This window comes from Notamacropus eugenii, chromosome 1 (assembly GCF_028372415.1).
Source record: "Notamacropus eugenii isolate mMacEug1 chromosome 1, mMacEug1.pri_v2, whole genome shotgun sequence".
Classification (NCBI taxonomy): domain Eukaryota; kingdom Metazoa; phylum Chordata; class Mammalia; order Diprotodontia; family Macropodidae; genus Notamacropus; species Notamacropus eugenii.
The window spans coordinates 719,784,862-719,808,535 of record NC_092872.1 but is presented as its reverse complement, the minus strand read 5'-3'; the positions used below and the strand labels follow the sequence as shown (position 1 = coordinate 719,808,535).

The 23,674-nt window shown below is 42.4% G+C and overlaps 1 protein-coding gene across 2 annotated transcripts in view; it reads right to left on the bottom strand.

The window, feature by feature from the left end:
* The window catches only part of LOC140521530 (uncharacterized), a 35,290-nt gene extending 17,438 nt beyond the window's left edge, over positions 1-17,852 (bottom strand). The window contains exons 1-3 of one of the 2 annotated variants that reach the window (XM_072636664.1): positions 17,730-17,852; positions 16,318-16,413; positions 12,677-14,538 (exon numbers count right to left, since the gene is read on the bottom strand). In XM_072636664.1, coding sequence (XP_072492765.1) covers positions 12,677-14,538; positions 16,318-16,413; positions 17,730-17,763 — 1,992 coding nt within the window. In that variant the 5' untranslated portion in view covers positions 17,764-17,852. Of the gene's footprint in view, positions 1-2,035; positions 2,571-12,676; positions 14,539-16,317; positions 16,414-17,729 lie in introns of those variants that run through there. The other variant, XM_072636674.1, reaches the window with a different exon arrangement.
* Between the last annotated feature and the right edge of the window lie 5,822 nt (positions 17,853-23,674).

Here is a 23,674-nt window from a genome sequence, read left to right as displayed (position 1 = left end):
TAAATACCTTTATAAGTTGTAGTATATGATTGCAATGGATAATATTGTGTTACAGAACATGACAAGCAGGATGATTTCAGAAAAACCTAGAAAGACTGAAATGAACTGATGTAGAATAACTTGATGCAGGATGACATTTTACAAAGTAACAGAGATATGGTAACTTAGCTATTATCACTTATATAATAAACTAAGACAATCTGGAAAGATTCATAATGAAAAATGTCATCCCCCCTTCTAAGAAAGAACTGATTCAGAATTTAGACCTAAAGCATACTAGGTTTCACTTAGTTTCATTTTTGTTCAATTTTTTCCCCCCATGAAATGACTAATATGGAAATGCTTTAGATGCCAGCAGATTTATAGGATTACAAATGTAGAACCTGTTTTGGATTGCTTATCGTATGCAGGAGGGGTAAGAGGAAGGAGGCAGGTCCAAAACTGACCTCAAAATTTAGGAATAAAAATGTTTTTACTTGTAATTGGGGAAAAATGAAGTATTGTTTTAAAAAAGGCTAAAAGCCAATGGCAGCTAGGTGATACAGTAGATAGAGTGCCAGGCCTGGAGTCAGGAGGATCTGAGTTCAAATTTAGCCTCAGACACTGTCTAGCAAGGTGACCCTGGGCAAGTCACTTACTTCCCCCTGTTTGTCTCAGTTCCTTCTATGTAAAATGTGCTGGAGAAAGAAATGGGGAAACCCTCCAGCATCTCTGCCAAGAAAACCCCAATGTATAGCCAAGAGTCAGACAAGACGAAAACAACTGGAAAACAACAAATAGGTAAATGGTTAAAGGATCTGAACAAAAAATTTTCAGAAGCAACTGACAAGTATTCCCAGCCAATGAAAAAGGCTCCAGATCGCTAAGAAAAGTAAACCACACCCTGAGAATTCATCTCAAAACTGACAAAACTGACAAAACTGACAGCACCAGTTAATATAGGCGGAGCTGTGGGAAGGTGGGCACACAAACACATTGTGGATGGAGCTACGGAATGGGAGAAGATCTTGGGATCTGAATTCAAATGCGGCCTCACACACTGACTCATTGAAATCTGTTGGCCTCAGTTTCCTGAACTGTGAAATAAAGGTAAGAAGAGCACCTACCCTATAGGCTTGTTGTGAAGATGGTCAAAACTGGATTAGGGGGAGAAAGTAATTCCCTCTGCTGGGTCTTTGCCTTTGAGCCCTATGCCTCTTTCATAAGAACTGAGTGTCTCCTTTAGGACCTCCCTTTCCCCCACTGGAAAAGAAAACTCCCAGAATTTTGCATAGTTCTCCAGACTCAGTCCTTTCCTAAATTCTCTCCAACAAGGGAAGTACTAGGCCCTTAACAAATGCTAATTAAGTAACAGCTAAAGAAGGCATTCATTTCTTTGGCCTAGTCCAAACAAAAGGTAAAGGTCTTCGAAGAGGGGAATGGGACCCAAGACAGCTTAACCTGTCTTCTTGAGCTGTCATATTTTCCAGAAACACAGGACCAGAGTATGCAGGAGGCCAGGAGCACCTCAGCATCTGCTCATAGCATTTACTCCTGTCACCCCTCACTGCCCCCTCAGTGTGCCCTTGATGATGCCCAGCTACAAGACAGTGTGCAACTGACAGATTAACGATTTGTGCAGATCAGACCATGGTGGATAAGCACAGCATCCTGTCTTCCAGGTCTGGAAGGGAGAGTTTGGACAAAGAGGCAAAGGGGGTGGGGGGGTGGGGCAGTTCTATGGAATTGTGGGGGAGGGGTGCCAGGAATAGATAAAGGAACAAAGACAAGATCCCTACAGAAGAGAGGAATGCTAGAAGAAGGCTGAGGAGGGCAGCCACTGGGGATGAGGGGTAGTTAGTGATTGTGATGCCAATATGCCATGGATTAATTCAAAGGACAGAGAACAGGATGGTGTTGTTAGGGCTGTTTTCAATTTCCTGCCTATTTCTGTAAAGAAGCAAACATGGGGAGGGGATCACCAGCCTCAGACAATCCTCTTTGTCTCTGGAAATGGCATTCATGGGGGTCAAGTTTGTAGAGAGAGTGCACTCACCTGGGGTGGGGGTCTGCAGCTGTCCAGGGCCATTCCTTCTGGCTCCACACTCCCAGCCTGGGCCAGGCTTTGGTCTTCTGCAGACTGAGCTGGGGAGAGAGGAGGATTCCTGGGCAGGAGGGTTGACTGTGGGGATATACAGGGGGTGAGGCCCTGCCCTCGGGAGAGAGAATGAAGCCAAAAGGTAGGATCAGGTTTCAGGGTCCCACCCTCTCCCATTCCTCTTCTTTCCCCTTCCCCTCCCCAGTTCTCATTCAGATCATCAAGAGGCAGAAGGGGCTTGGGATTCCACATCCGACAAGAGCAGTCAGAGCCTCAATGGCTCCTGAATCAGAGATTTCCCTTTGACTGAGTAGGGGACCAGGAACCTGAAAGGGCAACCCAGCTTCTGACCTTTCCCCCACACCTCCACCTACATACTAAATAATCCCTTCAATTTCCTGTCAAGGTGACCCCCACCCAGTCCAGCCCTTCATTGTGGGTCACCTTGGAATCACCCTAGGCTCTTAATCTTCATCCAGGCACCTTCTCCTCCACCTCAGGATCACTGCAGCCAATTTGCTACCCCTCAAACCCATCCCAAATCTTCCAAACCATCTTTCCTTTTTCCCTATAAAACTCACTCTTGAGGAGATCAAATGGGCAGATTAAAAAAAAAAATCTTACCCTCCTCTACAGGCAAAACAATCAGCCTTGTCTCTGAATGGAAAAAGGCCTGAGGGGCCCAATTCCTGGGAGGCAGATCCAGGCCTTCACACGAGCGTTTCCAGGTTCACTCAAGCCTTCCACTTTTATTTCACTCAAGGCAGGATTCCTGGGTCCCTGAGGGTAAGGTGTGAATTTTGTGAAAAGGTGACACAATCTTAAATTGGGGGGTTGAGGGGGCAGCCCCAGACTCTAAAGAAGTGGTCGGGAGTCTGGAAAAGAGCAGCAGGAAGCTTGTGCAGGGACCTGGCTGGGGAGGGAGGATTGCTCCCAGGAGCAATGGAGCTAGAGTCACCACAGGCTCAAAGGGGGAGGATGAGACCCAATGGGATGAACAGCCAGCAGGTCTGTGAGGGGCTGGCTCCGACCCACCTGGCACCTGCACCCAGAGATGGCCTCCACAAGGCAGAGATCTCGGGTCCAAGAGAAGACAGCGTGATCCGGGATCTGAGGAAAGAAGGCAGAGGGAACTCCAGTCCAAGGGTTGAATGCAGAGAGATCTCAGCACAAGTTCCAGTTTTCAGCCAGCACACTCTGAGAGGCTGCTCCCAGCCTCTGAGGCCCCCTTTCCTCCAATTACACCCAGATTCAGGCACTCAGGACCCTATTTCCCTGTCCTTCCCAAGACCTGCCCTCCATCAACTGGATACAGCCTTGACTACTGGGATGACCCCTCTTCTGCCCTAGACTCCACCCAGACCTCCAAACTCCACCCCAGAGCTCCTGTTCCACCTGGACCACCCCCACCAGGCTGGTCAGCTCTGAGGGCTCCTCCTCCCCTATCACCCTCCACCAGATTTCTTATTGGAGGAAAGATTCAGGACTTTAGGAGTTGGGAGGTGGAGAACAAGGCAGAGGCCAGCTGGAGATTTCCAGGCAAGCCTGAGCTTCACAGCCCAAGGGAGCTTAGTTTGAGAATGGAGGTTATTCACCAAACGCAAGCAGTTTGATTAGCATTCTCCTAGTTTGAATGAGAATGTGGCTCATTTCCAGTCTGATCCCAGCAGGATGATTGGGATGTTTGACCAGCTAAGGGTAGATCCACCCTTAAGGTGAAACAGACTTAAAATGTGGCACTTAAGGGCTTGTGTTTAGGAGCTGAAAGAATAAGAATTCGGTGTCACTGGGTCAGAATTACCCTTTGCTCCTCCCCGAATGCAGTCAGCCTAGAGGGTCAGAGGCATAAATGGACAAAGTGCTTTTTCTAAGGTAATTCTCAATAAGATAATCAGCTGAATTGATGTTATTGGACTGGCAATTTTGTTTCATGTATTAACACTGTAACATCTTTTATGTTGTTATTAGGCTCAAAATTTTCTCACATGGGGATCTGGGAGAACCATTGTATATATTTTTAATTTGAAAAAAAATTTTTTAAAGGGACATGCACATCTTTTTATCTGAATGCTATGAATTTATGACATACTCTAAGAGAGTGGTTATAATGTTTCCAAACTGTTCTCAATTTAATTGGGTACATTTTACTTTACAATGTATGATTATTTACTCTTGGAGAAAAGTTCCTAGGACCTGGTAAATTCTCCATTCAAGGCAAAACTCAGGACAAGGAGAATTAAAAGGAGTTTGTTATGCTGCGTCAATGTAGAAACACATTGAGGAGTTGATCACCTTAGATCACCAAGGAATTCAAGATGGAACTAATGAGGATTAGGGGACCCCAAAATACTGACACACCGGGTCCTGCTTGAATGAACTCAACACAAGCCTTCTTAAACCAAAGAAAAACAAAGTTTATTAAAGATTCCCCTTACTGGGTTGACTCTTAAAGGAGCCTAAGCATTTGTAACACTTGTATTCACAAGCGGGTCAGAGAGAATCTCAGGTAGACAGTGTGAGTTTGATTGAATGTGAGCACCTTCATGGAGGCAAAATGGACCTTAAATACAGAAAAATACTCAGGGAAGCATCCAAGTGTCTCAAGGTAGTCCCAGGGTCAGAGATCAACCTCATGGAGGATCCTAATGGGAGTGGCTGGTAGTGCAGGCAATCCACAAACCAGGCTGGGCAACTTGGACTTTAAGAGAATGCTAAGTAATGGGGAATATGAAAAGGATGCCTGGATCAAAGGAAGAGAATGCTAAATGGTGCTCAGATAGGGAGTATCTAGATAAAACATGAAAAAGATTCATAAGAGATACTTAATTAGAACCTGGACTGAACTGAGGAAGATGAGACTTTTCAGCCAAGAGAAGGGGAATTATGCGTCATTACATTGGGTCTGGAGGATGCCCTGGATATAACCTGTCATGTCCAAGGCATCTTTCACCTTCTCTGTATGAGTGCTTCCATTTCTCAATAACTTATTATTTCATTATTAAAATATTCATTTGTATAGTTGTTTGTGTTCAAAGCAGCCTAAAATGAAATCACCATGTAAGAGTGAAATTATAATGTTTCTGACCATGAACGATGAGACTAAAAGAGGCCAGAAGGCTTTACCACAGGCTGGGAACAGAGTCCACATGAATATTTGGGGTGGAGATGCCTGTCAATTTGCACATCTCACTATTCTTCTGAGATGCTGCAATTATGCTTTGCTTGCACAGCACAGCATGTTCTTTGATGGCAATAAGCTGTGCTGGGTAGTCCTTTGCCACCGTCTCCCATGTCCCACCACTGATCACAAAATTCTTTAGAGACCCTGGGAATGCCCTTGTATTATGTCTTCTGACCACATTGTGAGTGCCTTCTTTGCATGTGTTCTCCATGAAATAGTCTTTTAGAAAAACATACTTTTGGCATTTCCACAACATGACCAGTCCATCAGCGTTGTGCTCTGCAGTAGAATGTGAATGATTGGCAATCTAACTTGAGAAAGTCAGAGTCCTGTACTATGCCAGGTGACCTTCAGAATCTTCCTAAGATAATTCAAATGGGATTCAAAGAAGATTCACAATTTCTCCATTTGCTGCAGTTAATGGATGGTGCCCTGCTGAGTGGTGCAGAACCTCTATTTTCCTTTTTTCCATTTTCAAAAAAAAATATTTCCCCCAACTACATTTTTTGTTTTTAATTTGTTGTTTTTTTAAAGTTTTCAGTTCCAAATTCTATCACTCTTTCCCTCAATTCCCTACTCTGTAATTTAGATAGTGTAGGTGTAGGGTGTGTTCAGGAAGGACCAGTGCCTTTGGCGTGATGGCTGTCCAGCCCTTTTTGGGACTCTTTCCACCTTTGGTGTCAACCTGTTCCACCTAACTCTCACCTGTGGTTCCAAGAAGCTGCAGCATGTGCATCAGCCACACTCCTATAAACCATTTCAGCAAACTGGCCAAAACAGGTTAAGGGTAAACAAGGGATCTCATACCAGTTGGTGAGTTGGGGGGGTGTCTACTCCAAGCACGTGAAGACTTCCTCTGGTGGAATGGGTGGATGAGAACAATTTGTTCCAAAGGCCATGAAGGCAGATGAAGCAGGTGATGTGGAGCACTTAGAGCTTGGTTAGACACTGAAGATGCCAAGGTTATCCACTGCAACCTGACCCAATACCAGCTGTCTTGACTCTGTCCTGCCACTGGACTATGAGGACTCTGGAAGAGAGAGTGAGGCTGATGACTTTATGCAATTCTGCCTTACTTAAATCCAATTTATACATGAATCAAAAGACATCACCCATACTATTTGACTATTATACCTCAAAGTTCTGTGGTGGCAGGCAAGTGATAAATCAGGAGGTGGGAATACACAGGGAGCTGTAGTCACAACCCTGCAAACAGGTGTCCCAGGCCACTGGGTCCTTTCTCATTGGAAGCAGCAGAGGGACCTGGCAGACCCCTGGGTGTCTAAGCAGCCTTTTATGGATAGCACTGCTCACCTCTGGTGTGAGGAAGGGGGCTAGAAAAGGTGCCTAAACATTGTCTCCTTACCCAGCCCTGGCCTTATTACCATGGCAAGCAGGGAATCCCACTATGTAGTTGAAACACAAAAAGGATAAACAAAAACGTACAAAAACATCTGCAAAGATGATTCCACTCACCATTGGCACATGGAATGTGTACACAGTAATAGACAACACAAAATCCAGTAGACCTGAAAGAAGAACTGCTCTTGTTGCAAGAGAACTCAACAAGTATAGCATCCAAAGAGCAGCTCTGAGTGAAACAAGGTTGGCAAATGAAGGCCAGCTTACTGAATTTGGGGCTGGATACAGCGATTTCTGGAGTGGGCACAGTGAAGGGGAGTGCTGTGAAGCTGCCATGGGTTTTGCAATCAAAACTAATCTAATCAGCAAGCTGGTATGCCTGATAAAAGGACTGAAGGACAGGCTCATGACAATGCGATTGCCACTCACAGGAAAACGTCCTGCCACCATCATCAGTGCCAATCCTCCCACCATGACAAACTCTGATGAAATCAAAGACAAATTTTCAGAAAATCTATAGACCCTTATCATCAATGTGCCAAAAGAGGGCAAGATTATAATTCTGAACAACTTTAATGCTAGAGTAGGCTCAGAAGGCAGACTTGACAGGGAGTATGAGGGAGGAATGGAGTTGGAAACAGCAATAGCAGTGACCATTTACTGCTGAAGACTTGTGCATCATATCACCTTCTCATCACCAACACTGTCTTCCATTTACCTAAACACAATAAAACTTCATGGATGCACCCTTGCAGCAAACATTGGCATCTAATAGCCTATGTGATTATAAGGAGAAGGAACAGACAAGATGTGAGAGTGACAAAGGAAATGTGTGGTGCAGACTGATTGACCATAGACTTATCCTTTTCAAGCTAAATATTCACATTCGTCAAAAGTGCCACCCTCAAGGCAAAATGACTACCAGAAGAATTAATCTCAACAAATTAGAGTTCTTCTTAGAGTGTGCACAGTTTGTTGCTGACTTGGAGGAAAAGTTGAGCCAACACACAGTTGGCAACAGTGGAAGACAAAAGATATGGGCAGCTTTCAGAGATTTGCTGTACAGCACTGCATTTGCTCATCTGGGTCAGAACACTTGCAAACACCAAGACTGGTTTGATGAAAATGATGGGGAAATTCAGAAGCTGCTAAATGAAAAACAAGTATTTCACAAGATGTGCCAGCAGGATAGTTCATCCACTTCTAAACAGGCAACATTTATTTCCATCAAAAGGAAAGTACAAGCAAAGTTTAGAGAGATGCAGGATTCCGGGCTCAGTAAGAAGATGAAATTCAGTTTTATGCTCATAGTAACAATCCAAAGTGCTTTTATGATTCCCTGAAAGCTTTGAATGGACCAAAAACCTATGGTGCATCACAACTACTCAGTGCTAATGGGGCCACACTCATCAGTGATAAGGACATGATCCTAGAGAGATGAGCTGAACACTTCCATAGTGTTCTCAACAGACCATCATCAATCAATGCTGAGGTCATTGACCCTTTACCTCAGGTTGAAGTCAATCCCTCCTTAGCTGAACTTCCAACTGAAGAGGTTTAGAGGGCTCAATTAGGCTCCTTTCATGTGGCAAAGCACCTGGTACTAATTCTATTCCAGCTGAGATTTACAAAGTAGGGGGACCCCTGCTCATACAAAAGCTAACTGATTTTTTCCAGGTTACATGCAAGAGGAGGTTATCCCTCAGGAGTTCAAGAATGCCTCCATTGTCCATCTCTAAAAAGGTTAAAGGGAACAGATTGCCCTCGAGAATCACAGGGGGATCTCTCTCTTAGTCATTGCAGGCAAAGTTCTTGCTAGAGTACTCCTTAATGGGTTGATCCTTCACCTGGAAGATGGGGATATACCTGTCAGCCATTGTGGCTACAGAAAGGGTCGAGGAACAGTCAATGTGCTACTTGCTGCTGGACAACTCCAGGAGAAATGCCAGGAGCAGAAGAGAGGTCTGTACACAATATTTCCCGGGTTCGGGGTACTGGACAATTCTCTTGTGCCTTCCCAGTCATCAGTGGAGTGAAACAAGTCTGTGTACTTCCCCCATGCTTTTGAGCATGATGTTTTCAGCCATGCTGACAAATGGTTTCAATGAGGATGAAGACAGTATCAAGGTCAACTACTGTACTAATGGCAAGTTCTTCAATTTGAAACAGTTACAAGCCAAGACTAAAGTGGAGGGAGTGTTGGTGCATGATTTTCTGTTTGCAGAAGACTGCACTCAATGCAGCCTCTGAAGCTGAGATGGAACAAAATATGGATCAATTCTCTTCTCCTGTGTTAATTTTGGCCTAATAATTAACACCAAGAAAACACAGGTGCTCCATCAGCCAACATCACACCATCCATATGTGGAACCATCGGTTGCAACAAATGGAGAAGTTTTGAAAGCTATGGATAAGTTCACTTACCTTGGAGGTATACTTTCCAGGGAAGTACACATTGAAAATGGGGTTGATGTATGCAATGCCAGAGCCAAATCTGATAATGCCTTGATACTTGGGAACAGAGGGGAAAAAGGAGATGGGAGGATTAACTAGCAAAAATTGGCTCCCCAATTTCACCATCAGGTCCCTTTCCAGCAAGGGGGCAGGGCTAGAGGAGGGCATAAGGAAGGAGTGTTTAAACAAGAGATCCTCAAGTATGCTGGGGAGGGGATACGACTGGAGCCATTCCTTAGTTTCCCCTTCAATGCCTATGACCCCAGGAGTCAAAGGGCAGGTAGGGCTAGAGTAACTGGTTACAGCAGAAAATTTAGCCTTGTTATGATGGGTAACATAACCCTCAGCCTTCGTTTTTGGCCAGGACTTGGCGAGAGAGGTGGAGAAAGTGACAGCACTTCCAGCACCTAGACTTTCCAGTGGTTCCAAGTCTTGAGAAGACTGGAGGACAGGGTACTGGGGGGCAGCTCCACCACTCTTCCACCCTGAGGGGCCCTTCAGACAAATGGGACAAAAGCTGTACCAATCCAAAAGAAAAAGGTCTTCACTTGGGCTTCTACATCTTCAAGTACTTTGAGCAACTTCTGTCCCAGGGCTTAGATTTGGTAACCCAAAGCATTTGTTCAATCCCCAAAGAACTCCCTGGAGAAGGAGAATCTATATCTTTTCTACCTTTACCAAAACCTAAATTATTATTTTTCTTTTTTAAATTAAATACATCCAATTAAATACTTAGCAGTTTTTCAATATTGCAATCACATTCTCTAACAGTTCAATTCACCATTTCACAGCATCCACATCAAAAGAGAGTTGAATTTCTGAAGAACATAATTGCATCACCCTCTAGGTATGACTTTTAAAGTTAGCATTACTTACCAAATAATTTCCCAAAAACCACAATAAAATTTTGAAGTATAATGAAAATAACATTTCAGATTGAAAACAAATTTTACTGTTCTAATGAGAAAAACTGAAAACAAAAACTTGTTGCCCTTTAAATGAAATCAATTCAGTTGAATATATTCTCCAAATTGTTGAGTTACATAGAAAAACATATTGTCCAGCTATGATTTGAACACTCTAGATGGACTGTTGTCCATTATAACAATATTTGTACCAGAAAATTTTGTTCCACCAAAGAACAAAATGAGTATCCATCAACTGTTGAATAGCTAAAGAAATTACAGTGTATTAATTCAAAGGAATATTATTGAAGAATAATGAGGAACATCAGGATTTCAAGGGAAAAGCTGTACTTTTAGGGATTTAATCAGAGTGAGTAAATTTGGATATTTAATGAGGTCTCTTACACTGGGAAATCTAATGAGGTCTTGAGTAAGAGACTTAAGCTTCTTAATTAGATCCCTAACTTTTATCTCCAGCAAGATTTTCCCAATATACACTTTAGTACTGTTCAAATCCAAGGAAAACCATTCAATACCACAGCAACAATTCCATCTTCCAACCACTGACTCCAAAGAGGCCAATGTTACATGAAACCATAAAACTGCAAAAAAAATGTTCTAGGGAAAAGGCAGAGTGGGGAAACATTCCATGCAATGAGTCAAAATGTGAATCAGCAGCTGACTGAGGCCCAAGTCCTGAGGTTCTAACTGCAAAATTCACAATCAAATGGAAGAAAACAGGGAAAAACCATTAGACCCTAAAGATATGATACAACAGCATGGCTTATGGATAGGAAAGGACAGTGATGCACAGATTGAGGGGACTAAATCTGGGAGACAGAATGGCTGAGGAGCCATTACCAGAGGTTCCTAACATTGTACAGGAGGCAACAATTAAACATATTCCTAAGCAAAAGACCAACAAAGAAAAATGTCTGTTTGATGAGGCCTTACAAATAGCTAAGGAAAGAAGGAAAGGGAAAAGAAAAGGGGAGATTTCCCCCAAATGAATTCATAATTTATGAGATTAGCAAGGAGAGATGAGGTTTTCTTGAATGAGCATTGCAACAAAATAGAACAATTGAATGAGAAAGACAAAAGACCTTTTCAAGAAAATCTGAATTATCCTGGGAGTATTGCTTGAAAACATGGGCATAAGGACTACTGGAGCCAAGATGGTAAGGTGAGGCACTGACTTGTCTTGGCTCTTCCAGATTCCCTGGAAAACAACCTTGCAATAATGGCTCAGAATCAGTTTTAGAGGAGTGAACCAGATTACCAGCCTAGGACAGATTGAAGGGTGAGCAGGAAAGCTGTCTCACTACAGTGGAAGAGTGCAGTAAAGTGAAGAAGCCAGTGGCAGGCTTCCCCCTAGGGGGCCATGGCATATTTTAGGGAAGTCTTGAGAAACCTTGGGGTTTCTGAGATAAATGTAATCCCTTTTAGGGTTTCATGCACTATATGAAATATACAATGTCTGATGAGATCTGTGCTCCAAGGAGAAACCACAGCTTATTAATTAGCTCCATAAGTTTTATCTCCGGGAAGATTGCTCCAGTGTACATATTGGAGCACACAAATAAAAATTTATCAGATTCAGGTGGTAACCTTCCCACAATTGTGGCTTTTACCAGGCTTCCTTCTAGTGTGAATATTGTGCTGTCTACTGACCTGCCTCTTCCAGGAAAGGGCAGGTCCTCATTTACCACATTCATAAGTCTTCTCTCCACCAGGAATCCTTGATGTAAAGGAAGAGAGACCCTCCCTGAAGCCAGACAGGGTTCGACCATAAGGTGAAATTTCTGTTGTCTAACATGCTCCATAGTCCATCTGAATGTCTTTGCACATTCATTATGGGAATATGGTTGCTATCTCATGTGAATTCTTATAGGAAATATAGGACATTACCTTCAACTTTTCATACTGATTGCATTAATGAGATATTTTCTCTAAAAGATTCTCTGATGTGAGAGGAATGAATATTTCTCCCATATAAACAATTATTGAATTAGGACTAAGCTTTTTCCCCATTTCCTCATTCAGAGATTTGGCTACTGTGATTCAACCAATCTTTGAAGGGCAGAGTTGATGATCAGATGAAATCTTGGGAAGACTTGTACAACTGTGAAAATTTAGAACTGACCAAAATTTAAAGAGATTTTATTCTAGGTTTATTCTGGCCCATTGTGTTTTAGTCAAACTGGTCTGAGGGACAGTGGACCCCTCTGGTCTAGATTGCCCTACGTAAGGGTGATCTGGATAAGAATAAGTCTCTTTGTTCAAAATTGGGTCAAGATTCATGCCTCCCTCCCCTAAACCCAGTTCTTCTTTAGAATAAATCCAAATCTCCTTATAATTCTCATTCTTTTCAAGTTTTAACAAATTAAAATTGATTTACGCCTATAGGTAACTCCTACTTATCTAAGGGCATAGAAATGTTGAAAGGACTCCATGATTCACCTCTAGTTTGTAAGAGATAGCTAAATGACCACTGTTGTATTAACTAGAAGCTGTCCATAAATGAATGATTACCCAGAAATTATGTGTCTTCAACTTTGCTTTCATCAGAATTGTATAGTAAAATGATGAGTAGCAAGACTGGATCTCTCTCTGAAAGCTTTTCCACACTGATTACATGGTTTTATCTCCAGTGTGGATTCTCTGATGTGCAGCAAGAGTGGAGTTCCGTGTGAAAGCCTTTCCACACTGATTACATTTATAAGGTTTCTCTCCCGTGTGGATTCTCTGATGTACAGCAAGTTGGTTGTTTCGTCTGAAAGCTTTTCCACAATGATTACATTCATAAGGTTTCTCTCCAGTGTGGATTTTCTGGTGTGCAGTAAGACTGGATCTCTCTCTGAAAGCTTTTCCACATTGATCACATTCGTAAGGTTTTTCTCCAGTGTGGATTCTTTGATGTGCAGCAAAACTGTAGATCTCTCTGAAAGCCTTTCCACATTCATTACATTCATAAGGTTTCTCTCCAGTGTGGATTCTCTGATGTGCACCAAGCTTGGAGCTGTCTCTGAAAGACTTTCCACACTGATTGCATTCATAAGGTTTCTCTCCAGTGTGGATTCTGTGGTGTACAGCAAGTTGGGAGTTTTGCCTAAAAACCTTTCCACATTGATTACATTCGTAAGGTTTCTCTCCCGTGTGGATTCTCTGATGTACAGCAAGTAGGAAGTTTACTCTGAAAGTTTTTCCACATTGATTACACTCATAAGGTTTCTCTCCAGTGTGGATTCTCTGGTGTACAGCAAGATGGCACTTTCTGATGAAAGCCTTTCCACATTGATTACATTCATAAGGTTTCTCTCCACTGTGGATTATCTGATGTGAAGCAAGAGTGGAGCTTTCTCTGAAAGACTTTCCACACTGCTTACATTCATAGGGTTTCTCTCCAGTGTGGATCCTCTGATGTGCAGCTAGACTGTAGCTGCCTCTGAAAGCCTTTCCACACTGATTACAATCATAAGGTTTCTCTCCAGTGTGGATTCTTTGGTGTTCAATAAGACGGCGCTTTATTCTGAAAGCCTTTCCACATTGATTACATTCATGAGGTTTCTCTCCAGTGTGGATACTCCGGTGTACAGCAAGATAGCAGTTTCTTCCAAAAGCCTTTCCACATTGATTACATTCATAGGGTTTCTCTCCAGTGTGGATTCTCTGATGTTTAGCAAGACTGGAGCTGTCTCTGAAAGCCTTTCCACACTGATTACATTCATAAGGTTTCTCTCCAGTGTGGATTCTCTGATGTTTAACAAGACTTGATCTCCTTGCGAATGCCTTTCCACATTGATTACATTCATAAGGTTTGTCTCCAGTGTGGATAATCTGATGTGCAGCAAGATTGGAGCTCCTTGTGAAAGCCTTTCCACATTGATTACATTCATAAAGTTTCTGTGCAGTGTGGATTCTCTGATGTGCGGGAAGACTGGAGCTGTCTCTCAAAGCCTTTCCACATTGATTACATTCATATGGTTTCTCCCTCGTGTGAATCTTCCAATGTACAGTAAGGTGACCTTTAAATCTGAATCCATTTCCACAATGATTACATTCACAAGACTTCTTACCATCGTGGATTCTCTGATGATGAGTAAGACTGGAGCTCTGTGGGAATGCCTTTCCAAGTTTGGTATACCCATAAGGTTGCTCTCTAGTCTCCATGCTCTGATGTACAGCAAGACTAGAGCTGCAACTCCCAGTCTTTCCACACTGATTACATTTGTGGGGTTTCCTCTCACTGTGAATACTGTGAGGAGAAAGGAAGGATGAGTGTTCACTAAAAGGTACACCACATTCATGAGACTCATGTGGTTTCTCTCCAGTATGAATTTTTTGACAGTATTTCAGGGATGACTGTTGACTCATGTTTTTCCCATAATGATGATAACCATAAGGTTTTTCTCCTGTGTGGATTCTGTCATTTGTAGCACAAATTTCTCTCCCAGTGATGTCACAGGGACTATCACTCATGAGGTTTTCTTCATGTGTTTCCTTTGCAGAAATCCTTAGCTTTTCAGTAGTCTCTTTCATTCCAGGTCTAATCATTCCTTCTGCAAAAAACAGACAGTAAAACATATACACAGAGACACATGTACACAGATATATAATTAGAAACCTTTCCCTCCATTGCAAGAAAATAAACTGATCTACATGGTCCTTCCCCAGGTGAAGAAAAGAGTCATAAAAGACAGAAACATGATTGTTTTAAAATGCCATTAGCTCAAATTTGCAGGATAACTTGACTTATGAAGAGCTTCAGAGACAAACATATTGGGTCTGCAGAAATGTCTGTGAAACTGGCAGACCTAGCATTCTTATTACAATGTCTAGTCAGGCCATGAGCTCAGAATTACTGAGTGACCTGAAAAGTATCCCTGCAGGTGACACTGGACGAGCACCCCTGAAAGTGGGCATCATCTGTTCATGGAACTAGATGGCCCTTCTCCATGGCACTTACTTTTGTTCTACATTTTTTAAGAAAAAACGTTTTATTTTTGTATGCTTGACTTTTCTCTCCCTACCTTTGGGTCTTCTTATTCTCCAAAGCACAAAAATATTGAAATCAGGCCAATTCATAAGCCAAGAATGGTTTATAAGTTGAAGGGAAAAGAAGAGTCAATCATTGTAGGTGGCAAGCTTAGCTGTTGCCTTGTTGTAAGAAACTGCCATGGCAACTGGCAGCCTTGAGCAATCACAACTGTGATGAGTCAACAGCCAGCAACACTGGACCAGAGACCACACCAGAAAGAAGATTAGGACTCACTGAAGGCTGGGATAGCTTTTATTACCAATGAAATATTTCCAAATTAAAATACGCCCTTTTCAAAAGCTAAATAGTATTGTCCATGTAATGGACAACAGTATATTGGAAACATAACTTTTGTATGCACGGAAAAAAAAGGTCAGGTGACTCACTTGCAATATTTGCTTTACCACCAAAGTCTGGAACTGATTCTGCAATATGGCTGATGTGTACCTGGATTTTTTCTCATTCTTGTCTCGATTCTGAATCCTCCCCAATTCTATTCTCCTTAAACAATTATTAATTTCACACCTACAGTTCCCCTTTATTCCAATGTATCCCACTGAACTAGATAGCTTTCTGCTCCCAAACATTCTCCTTTCCCTAGATCAATTAAGACCAAGGTTCCTGATCTGTTGTTTCTTCTCAACCATTTCCATGTTTCTATGACAGATGGGCAGCTCCTTGACAGCAGGAACTGCCTTTTCCCTTCCTAAAACTTGATGAGGTGCCTAGAAAACTGGAGGTGCTTAATCCATGCTTATTGATGGACTGCCAGGACCCATGACTGATGCCAGGCCCCAGCTTCTACCTCAATCCCTATATTCTGGTCTCTGTCTTATTTGTCAAATGCAGCTTCTGGCCTCAGCCTTGTTTCTCTCCTTTTTACACCTTATCTCCTATTTCAGTGAACTTTCTCTAGTTCTAAACCTGATGGGACCTGACCAGATGCATGGTAAAGATTACAGAGACTTCTTTGTAGGTTCTTGAAGAATCTCTTACTATGGAACACCTGGGAATTTCTACTACCCACTTCATCAGACTGAGAGTGGCTGTCAGATTCAATGAATCTGCCAAACAGTTCTCCAAGAAGGGTCCAAAGATCGAGCCTTGGAGATCAAGGAGGGCACATGGGTTGATGATTTACGTAAAGTATATCCTAGGATTAATTCTATGTGAGTGGCAGATAACTAAAAATCTCTGAGAAAGAATTCCAAGTCAGGTGTTCCTGCCCCCAAATCTAGCACTTGCACTGCCCCAAGACCCAGAGTCACAGCTCTCATATACCTGCTTTCATGTCACTAACCTGTACAGCAGCTCCTCAGGCCTTCTTGTTCCAGCTTTTGTGGTACTTCCCTTTCCTCCAAATAAAAAGCCAAACATTCTCTGGGAACTAGAAGCCCTAAGGATGTGGAATAAGGAATGAACATGGAGAAAAACTTAAAATTGAGTTTTCTTTAGGGAAAATAGTATACATACAAAGCTGCTCCATTTTGAGAATCACTCCAACATGCTCACACACATCTGACTTCTTCCATTAATGCCTGTAACCAAAAAAAGATGTGCCATATCAGCACTGACCTCCAGAAAACTAGAGCTTGATGAATCAGTTTTGGCTTTGTCTCCTATCCACCCAAGAAACCTATAAAACCTTTTCACTGTTTCTTCAAGGAGTGCCTTTCATGGTGAGATTCTCCTTTTGGGGAACTCCATGAAGCTTACTCAAATTCAAATTGTTAGCCAGTCTGTGATTCCTACCATGTATAGGGGGCATGAGAGCAAGGAGCAAAGGATGGTTCCCAGAAGCCCTTAAGCATGGTTTCATAGCATTCATTTTTGAGAACTTTGGGGAAAGGTGGGGGAGAAGGTCATGGAGCCAACTGGGAATGAGAAAATTAAATCATGGTGCACCTTCACCATAGGAGGGATGCATTGCAGACTTTCCATAATCTAGAAATTAAGAGGCAGCTGGTAGTGCAGAGGAGAGAGTCCTGGGATGAGAATGAGGAATGCCAAGGTTTAAATCCAGCCTCAGACAGTTACTAACTGTGTGTCTCTGGAAAAGTCACTTAACCTCTGTTTGCTTCAGTTTCCCCAAATGCCAGATGGGGATAATAATATGAGCTAATAACATAATATTGTAAAGAAGTACTCTACACAACAGCTGATGAACAACAGGTGAAGACAAAGATTCATTTCCCTCCATCCTTTTCCACCACCTGTACTGGATAGTGGAGGCAATTTAAAGAAAGACTAAGGAGAAACATGTGACACTTGGCACACCCAGAAGCTGAGAGTTTCAAACTGATGCTTGTCAAAAAGAAAGATATCCTAAATAATTGGCCCATCCCAAAGAGGAAGAGGGTACAAAGAGAACTATACTTTCTGAGCACTTTACAGAGATCTGGCAAAAACAATGAATGTCCAGGGAGAGCTTGGGGTAAATAATCCAGAGGATTAGTGCTATAACTGAGATGCTTCACCACTGATCTGATCTTTGACTTCAAGCTACCTAGAATTGCCAAGAGACAGCTTACAGGAGCAACAAGGGAACATACATGTTATCTTCACACCATCTAGTCTGATGTAGAAGGCAGCAGAAGGACAGAAGAACACCCCATTTCCCTTCCTGGTAATTGATAAATGATCCAAAGCCAGCACAATAAGGGATGAAGATACTGCCTTTGATAGCAGAGGGGCCAGGGGAAATGTCCTTACCCAAGGAGAGTAGGTTTTGGGCAATCTCCTGCATGACCTCCTTGTAAAATTTCTTCTGAGGATGGTCTAAGAGGTCCCATTCCTCTGGGGTGAAGTCCACAGACACATCCTGGAATGTCACCAGCTCCTAAAACATCAAGAGTCACAAGACTGAGACCTAAAAAAGACTCCAGAATTCAGGCAGTCTAACCCATATCAAGTGAGAAGAGGAAACTGAAGTGCAAAAAGGGGACTGACCTAAGAGTCATATCCTTGTTGAGTAAGAGAGTCAATACTTAAAACCATAGTCACTGAGAAGTCACTGAAAATTGAGAAAAGTATTTGATATGAGCAGTTGGAATAAACCTGAAGAATGTCTTATTATGGAATGTGGGACAAATTTTGTGTTGTTATCTGTGATTCTGAAAGATCTCAGGAAGAGGAACGAGAGAAATGTGAAATTTCTTCCTTATTTGAACTGATAAAAGCAATGTTCTAAATAATATTATATCAGGTTTGTGAGAAGCTGGCAAGTAGAGTGTATTCTGGGGTGTGAGGGGCAGAATGAATGTTTGATTAAAGGAGAGGGAAGAAAAATATCTAGCTAATTACCTCAGAGCCTGAATCAAAGTTCTATCCAGATAAAACATGAAAACGATTCATAAGAGATATTTAATTATAACCTGAACTGAACTAAGGGAGATGAGACTTTTCAGCCAAGTGAAGGAGAATTATGTCATTACATTGGGTCTTGAGAATGCCCTAAATATAAACTGTCATGGCCAAAGCATCTCTACCTTCTCTTTATGATTGCTTGCATTCGTCGATAACTTACTATTTCATTAATAAAATATTTAGTAAGGTAGTTGTTCATTGTTGTTGGATTTTTGTGTTCAAAGCAGCCTAAAAAGACATCACTACGTAAGGTTGAACGTACAATGTTTGTGACCATGGATGATCAGACTAAAAGAGGCCAGAAGGCTTTACCACAGGCTGGGAACAAACAGTCCACATGAATATTTGGGGTGGAGAGGCCTCTCCATTTGTCCATCTCACTATTCTTTTGACATGCTACAATTCTGCACCATGTTCTTTGATGCTGATAAGCTATTCTGGGTAGTCCTTTCTCACTGTCTCTGATGACTCACCACTGATTACAAAATGCTTCAGAGACCTTTGGAATGCCCTTGTATTATGTCTTCTGACCACATTGTCAGTGCCTACTTTGCATGTGTTCTCCATAAAAGTCTTTTAGGAAAACATACTTTTGGCTTTTCAACGTGGCCAGACCATCAGAGTTGTGCTCTTTGCTATAGCACGTGAATGATTGGCAATCTAATGTGAGAAAGCCAGAGTGCAGTACTTTTCCAGGTGACCTTCAAAATCTTCCTAAGATAATTGTAATGGGATTCAAAGAAGATTCACAATTTCTCCATTTGCTGCAGTCGGTGAATGGTGCCATGCTGAATGGTGGAGAACCTCTATTTTCCTTGTATACATTTTCTGAAATATTATTTCCCCTTACTACAGGGTTTTTTTTAATGTTTTTTTTTCTATACCTTTCAGTTCCAGATTCGATCACTCTTTCCCTCTCTTCCCTCTGCCACTAATTTCCATAGTGTAGGTGTAGAGTGTGCTCAGGGAAGACCAGTACCTTTGGTGTGATGACTGCAGAGCCCTATTTGAGGTTCTTTCCAACTTTGGTATCTACCTGTTCCACCTAATTCTCACCTGTGGCTCCAACAAGGTGCAGCATGTGCATTGGTCACACTCTAGTAAACCAGGTTGAGGGTAGCTAAGTGTTTCCAAATCCATTGGTGAGTTAGGGGGGTGTCTACCTCAAGTATGCAAAAACTTCCTCTGGTGGAATGGGTGGATGAGAATAATTTTTTGCCGTGGCCATGAAGGCAGATGGAGCAGGTGATATGGAGTACTTAGAGCTTAGTTAGACAAGACATCACTGCTTCCTGAGACAGTGCCCGCCATCTTCACTTGGTCCTGCCACTGAACTATGATGATTCTGGAGGGAGTGAGGCTGATGACTTCATACAACTCTGCCTCACTTAAATCCAATTCACACATGAATCAAAAGACATCACCCACACCATTTGACTATTATACCTCAAAGTCTTCTGGCAGTAGGCAAGTGATGAAGCAGCAGGTGTGGATACACTGGGAGCTATAGTCATGACCCTGCACACAGGTGGCCCAGCATTGTTTCTCAGTGGAAGCAGCAGTGGGACAATTCAGCCCCCTGGGTGTCTGAGCAGCCTCTAAGGATTGCATTGCTCAACTCCTGGTGTGAGGACAGGGGCTAGAAAAAGTGCCCTAAACACTGTCTGTTTACCCAACACCCTATCCTGATTACCGTAGCAGTTGAGGAATCCCACTATGCAGTCAAAACACACAAAAATTATAAAATGTATGGAAAATCTGCAAACAACAAAACATTTACTCACCATGGGCACATGGAATGTGTGCACACTAATAGATAACACAAAATCCAGTAGACCTGGAAGAACTGCTCTTGTTGCAAGAGAACTGAACAGGTATCTCATCCACAGAGCAGCCCTGAGTGAAACAAGGTTGGCAAAAGAAGGCCACCTTACTGAAGTTAGATACACCTTCTTCTGGAGTGGGAGCAGTGAAGGGGAGTGCCGTGAAACTGGCGGGCATTTTGCAATCAAAACTAATCTAATCAACAAGCTGCTATGCCTGCCAAAAACAGTGAATGGCAGGCTCATGACAATGTGATTGCCATTTGCAGGAAAATGCCATGCAACCACCATCAGGGCCTATGCTCCCACAATGACAAAGCCTGATGAAGTCAAAGAGAAATTTTATGAAGACCTAGAGACCCTTATCATCACTGTGCCAAAAGAGGACAAGCTTATAATTCTGGGTGACTTTAATGCTAGAGTAGGCTCACAAAGCAGACTTGACAGGGAGTCCTAGGGAGGAATGGAGGTGGAAAGAGCAACAGTGGTGGTCATTTCCTGCTGAAGACTTGTGTATTGTATGACCTTCTCATCACCAACACTGTCTTCTGTTTACCTCAGTGCAATGAAACTTCATGGATGCACCCTTGCAGCAAACATTGGCATCTAATAGACTAGGTGATTGTAAGGAGAAGAGACAGACAAGATGTGAGAGTGACAGAGGCAATGTGTGGTGCAGTGTTGCACTTATTGGAGAATTATCCTTTCCAAGCTAAATATTTGCATTCATCAAAAGCACCACCCCCAAGGCAAAATGAATACCAGAAGAATTAATCTCAACAAACTAGAGCTCATCTCTGAACATAAACAGTTTATTGCTGACTTAGAGGGAAAGTTGAGCCAACACATAGTTGGGAACAGTGGAACAGAAAAGGAGTGGGCAGCTTTCAGAGATCTGATGCACAGCCCTGCATTTGCTCATCTGGGTCAGAACACTCACAAACACCAAGACTGGTTTGATGAAAATGATGAGGAAACTTGGAAGCTGCTAAATGAAAAAGAAGTATTCCACAAGATGTACCAGCAGGATAGCTCATTCACCTCTAAGAAAGCAGCATTTAATTCCATCATAAGGAAAGTATAAGCAAAGCTTAGAGAGATGCAGGATTCCTGGCTCAGTGAGAAGGCAGATGAAATTCAGTTTTGTGCTGATAGTAACAATCCAAAGTGCTTTTGTGATTCCCTGAAAGATATTTATGGACCGAAAACCTATGGTGCATCACAACTACTCAGTGCTGATGGAGCCACATTGATTAGGAACAACAGACCATCATCAATCAATGCTGAGGCCATTGACCATTTACCTCAGGTTGAAGTCAATCCCTCCTTAGCTGAACTTCCAGCTGAAGAACACGTTTAGAGGGCCATTAGGCTCATTTCATGTGGCCAAGCACCTGGTGCTGAGTCTATTCCAGCTGAGATTTGAAAGGTAGGGTGACCATTGCTCATGCAAAAACTGACTGAAATTTTTCAAGTTATATGGCAAGAGGAGGTTATCCTCTAGAGTTCAAGGATGCCTCCACTGTCCATCTCTATAAGGGTAAAGGGAATAGACTGTCCTGTGACAAACACTGGGGGAACTCTCTCTTAGTCATTGCAGGTAAAATTCTTGAAAGAGTACTCCTTAATGGACTGATCCTTCACCTGGAAGACAGGCATACATCTGAGAGCCAGTGAGGTTTCAGAAAGGGCATTTAGGGTTAAGAACAGTTGATATGGTGATTGCTGCCCCACAATTCCAGGAGAAATGCCAGGAGCAGAAAAGTGGTCTGTACACAACGTTTGCAGATCTGATCAAGGCTTTTGACACTATTAATAGTGAATGGACAATTACATCAAAATTTGGTTGCCCAGAGAAGTTCATCAACATTGTCCATCAATTTCATGATGGCATGTTTGCCCAGGTTCGGGATAATGGACAATACTCTCGTGCCTTCCCAGTCAGCAGTGGAGTGAAACAGGGCTGTGAAGCTTGCCCCTATGTTTTTTAGCATGAGGTTTACAGCTATGTTGACAAATGCTTTCAACGAGGATGAACATAGCATCAAGGTCAATGACTGTACCGATGGCAAGTTCCTCAATCTGAAAAGGTTACAAGTGAAGACCAAAGTGGAGGGAGTGTTGGTGCATGATTTTCTCTTTACACAAGACTGTGCACTCAATGCAGCCTCTGAAGCTGAGATGCAACAACATAAGGATCAATTCTCTGCTTCCTGTGCTAATTTTGGACTCATAATTAACACCAAGAAAAGACAGGTGCTCCATCAGCCACCATCACACCATCCATGTGTGGAACCATCAGTCACAACAAATGGAGAAATTTTGAATTCCATTGATAAGTTCACTTACCTTACCAATGTACTTTCCAGGGATGTACACACTGACAATGAGGTTGATGCATGCGTTGCCAGAGCCAGCTCAATGTTTGGGAGACCCCAAAGAATAGTTTGGGAGAGAAGAGGTATTAGAGTATCATAATGAAGGTCTACAGAGCCTTTGTACTAGCCTTATTGTTACATGCTTGTGAAACATGGAGAACCTACCAGTTCTGTGCAAAGTAACTGCATTGCTTCCATTTGAACTCTTAGGAAGATTCTGATGACCACCTGGCAGGATTAGGTACCAGAAACTGAAGTCCTTGTTGGAGCTGAACACTCAAGTATTCAAACTGTGCTTTAGAGAGTGCAACTGCAATGGGTTGGCCACATTGAACAAATGCAAAATGTACGCTTGTCAAAAAGACTATTTTATTGAGAAGTTGCATGGGGTATGGGATCGCATGGTGGTAAGAAGCAATAGAAGGATACTCTCAAGGTGTCTCTGAAGAACTTTGGATTTGACTATGCCACATGGGAGACAGTGGTGCAGGACCGCTCAGCATGTGTGCCCACATCAGAGAGGATGCTGTGCTCTTTGAGCAAAGCAGAATTGAGACAGCACAAAGTAAAGCAGGATGCACAAATCTGGGATATCCACCCCAAATCTTCACACAGACAACCTGTCCCCAACCTGTGATAGAACATTCTGAACTGGTATTGGTTTGATCAGCCACAGCTGGACACACTGAAATTTCACTTGATCCTGGTGATGTCATTTTGGTCCTCTTTGACTACAACGGACAACAACCAACTAAACAGTAAGACATGGGTTACACATGTGCAATAATGTAAAACATTTCTGTAGTAGTAACTTTGCACAGAAAAACTTGGGGAAAAAAGAGAAAAAGAATATAAGATACAAGGTGGAAAATAACATGCTCCAGGCTGTATGCAAACAGTATCAGTCCTTTTTCTGGAGGCAGATAATAGACTTTGGCATTGGTCCTTTGAGCATTTTCTTGGGTCACTATATTAGAAAGAATAGTGAAGTTATTCACAGTTCTTCATTGATCCATACTGCTGTTACTGTATATAATGTTCAGCTGCTTCTGTTCACTTCTTTTGCATCAATTCAAGTAAGTCTTTCTAG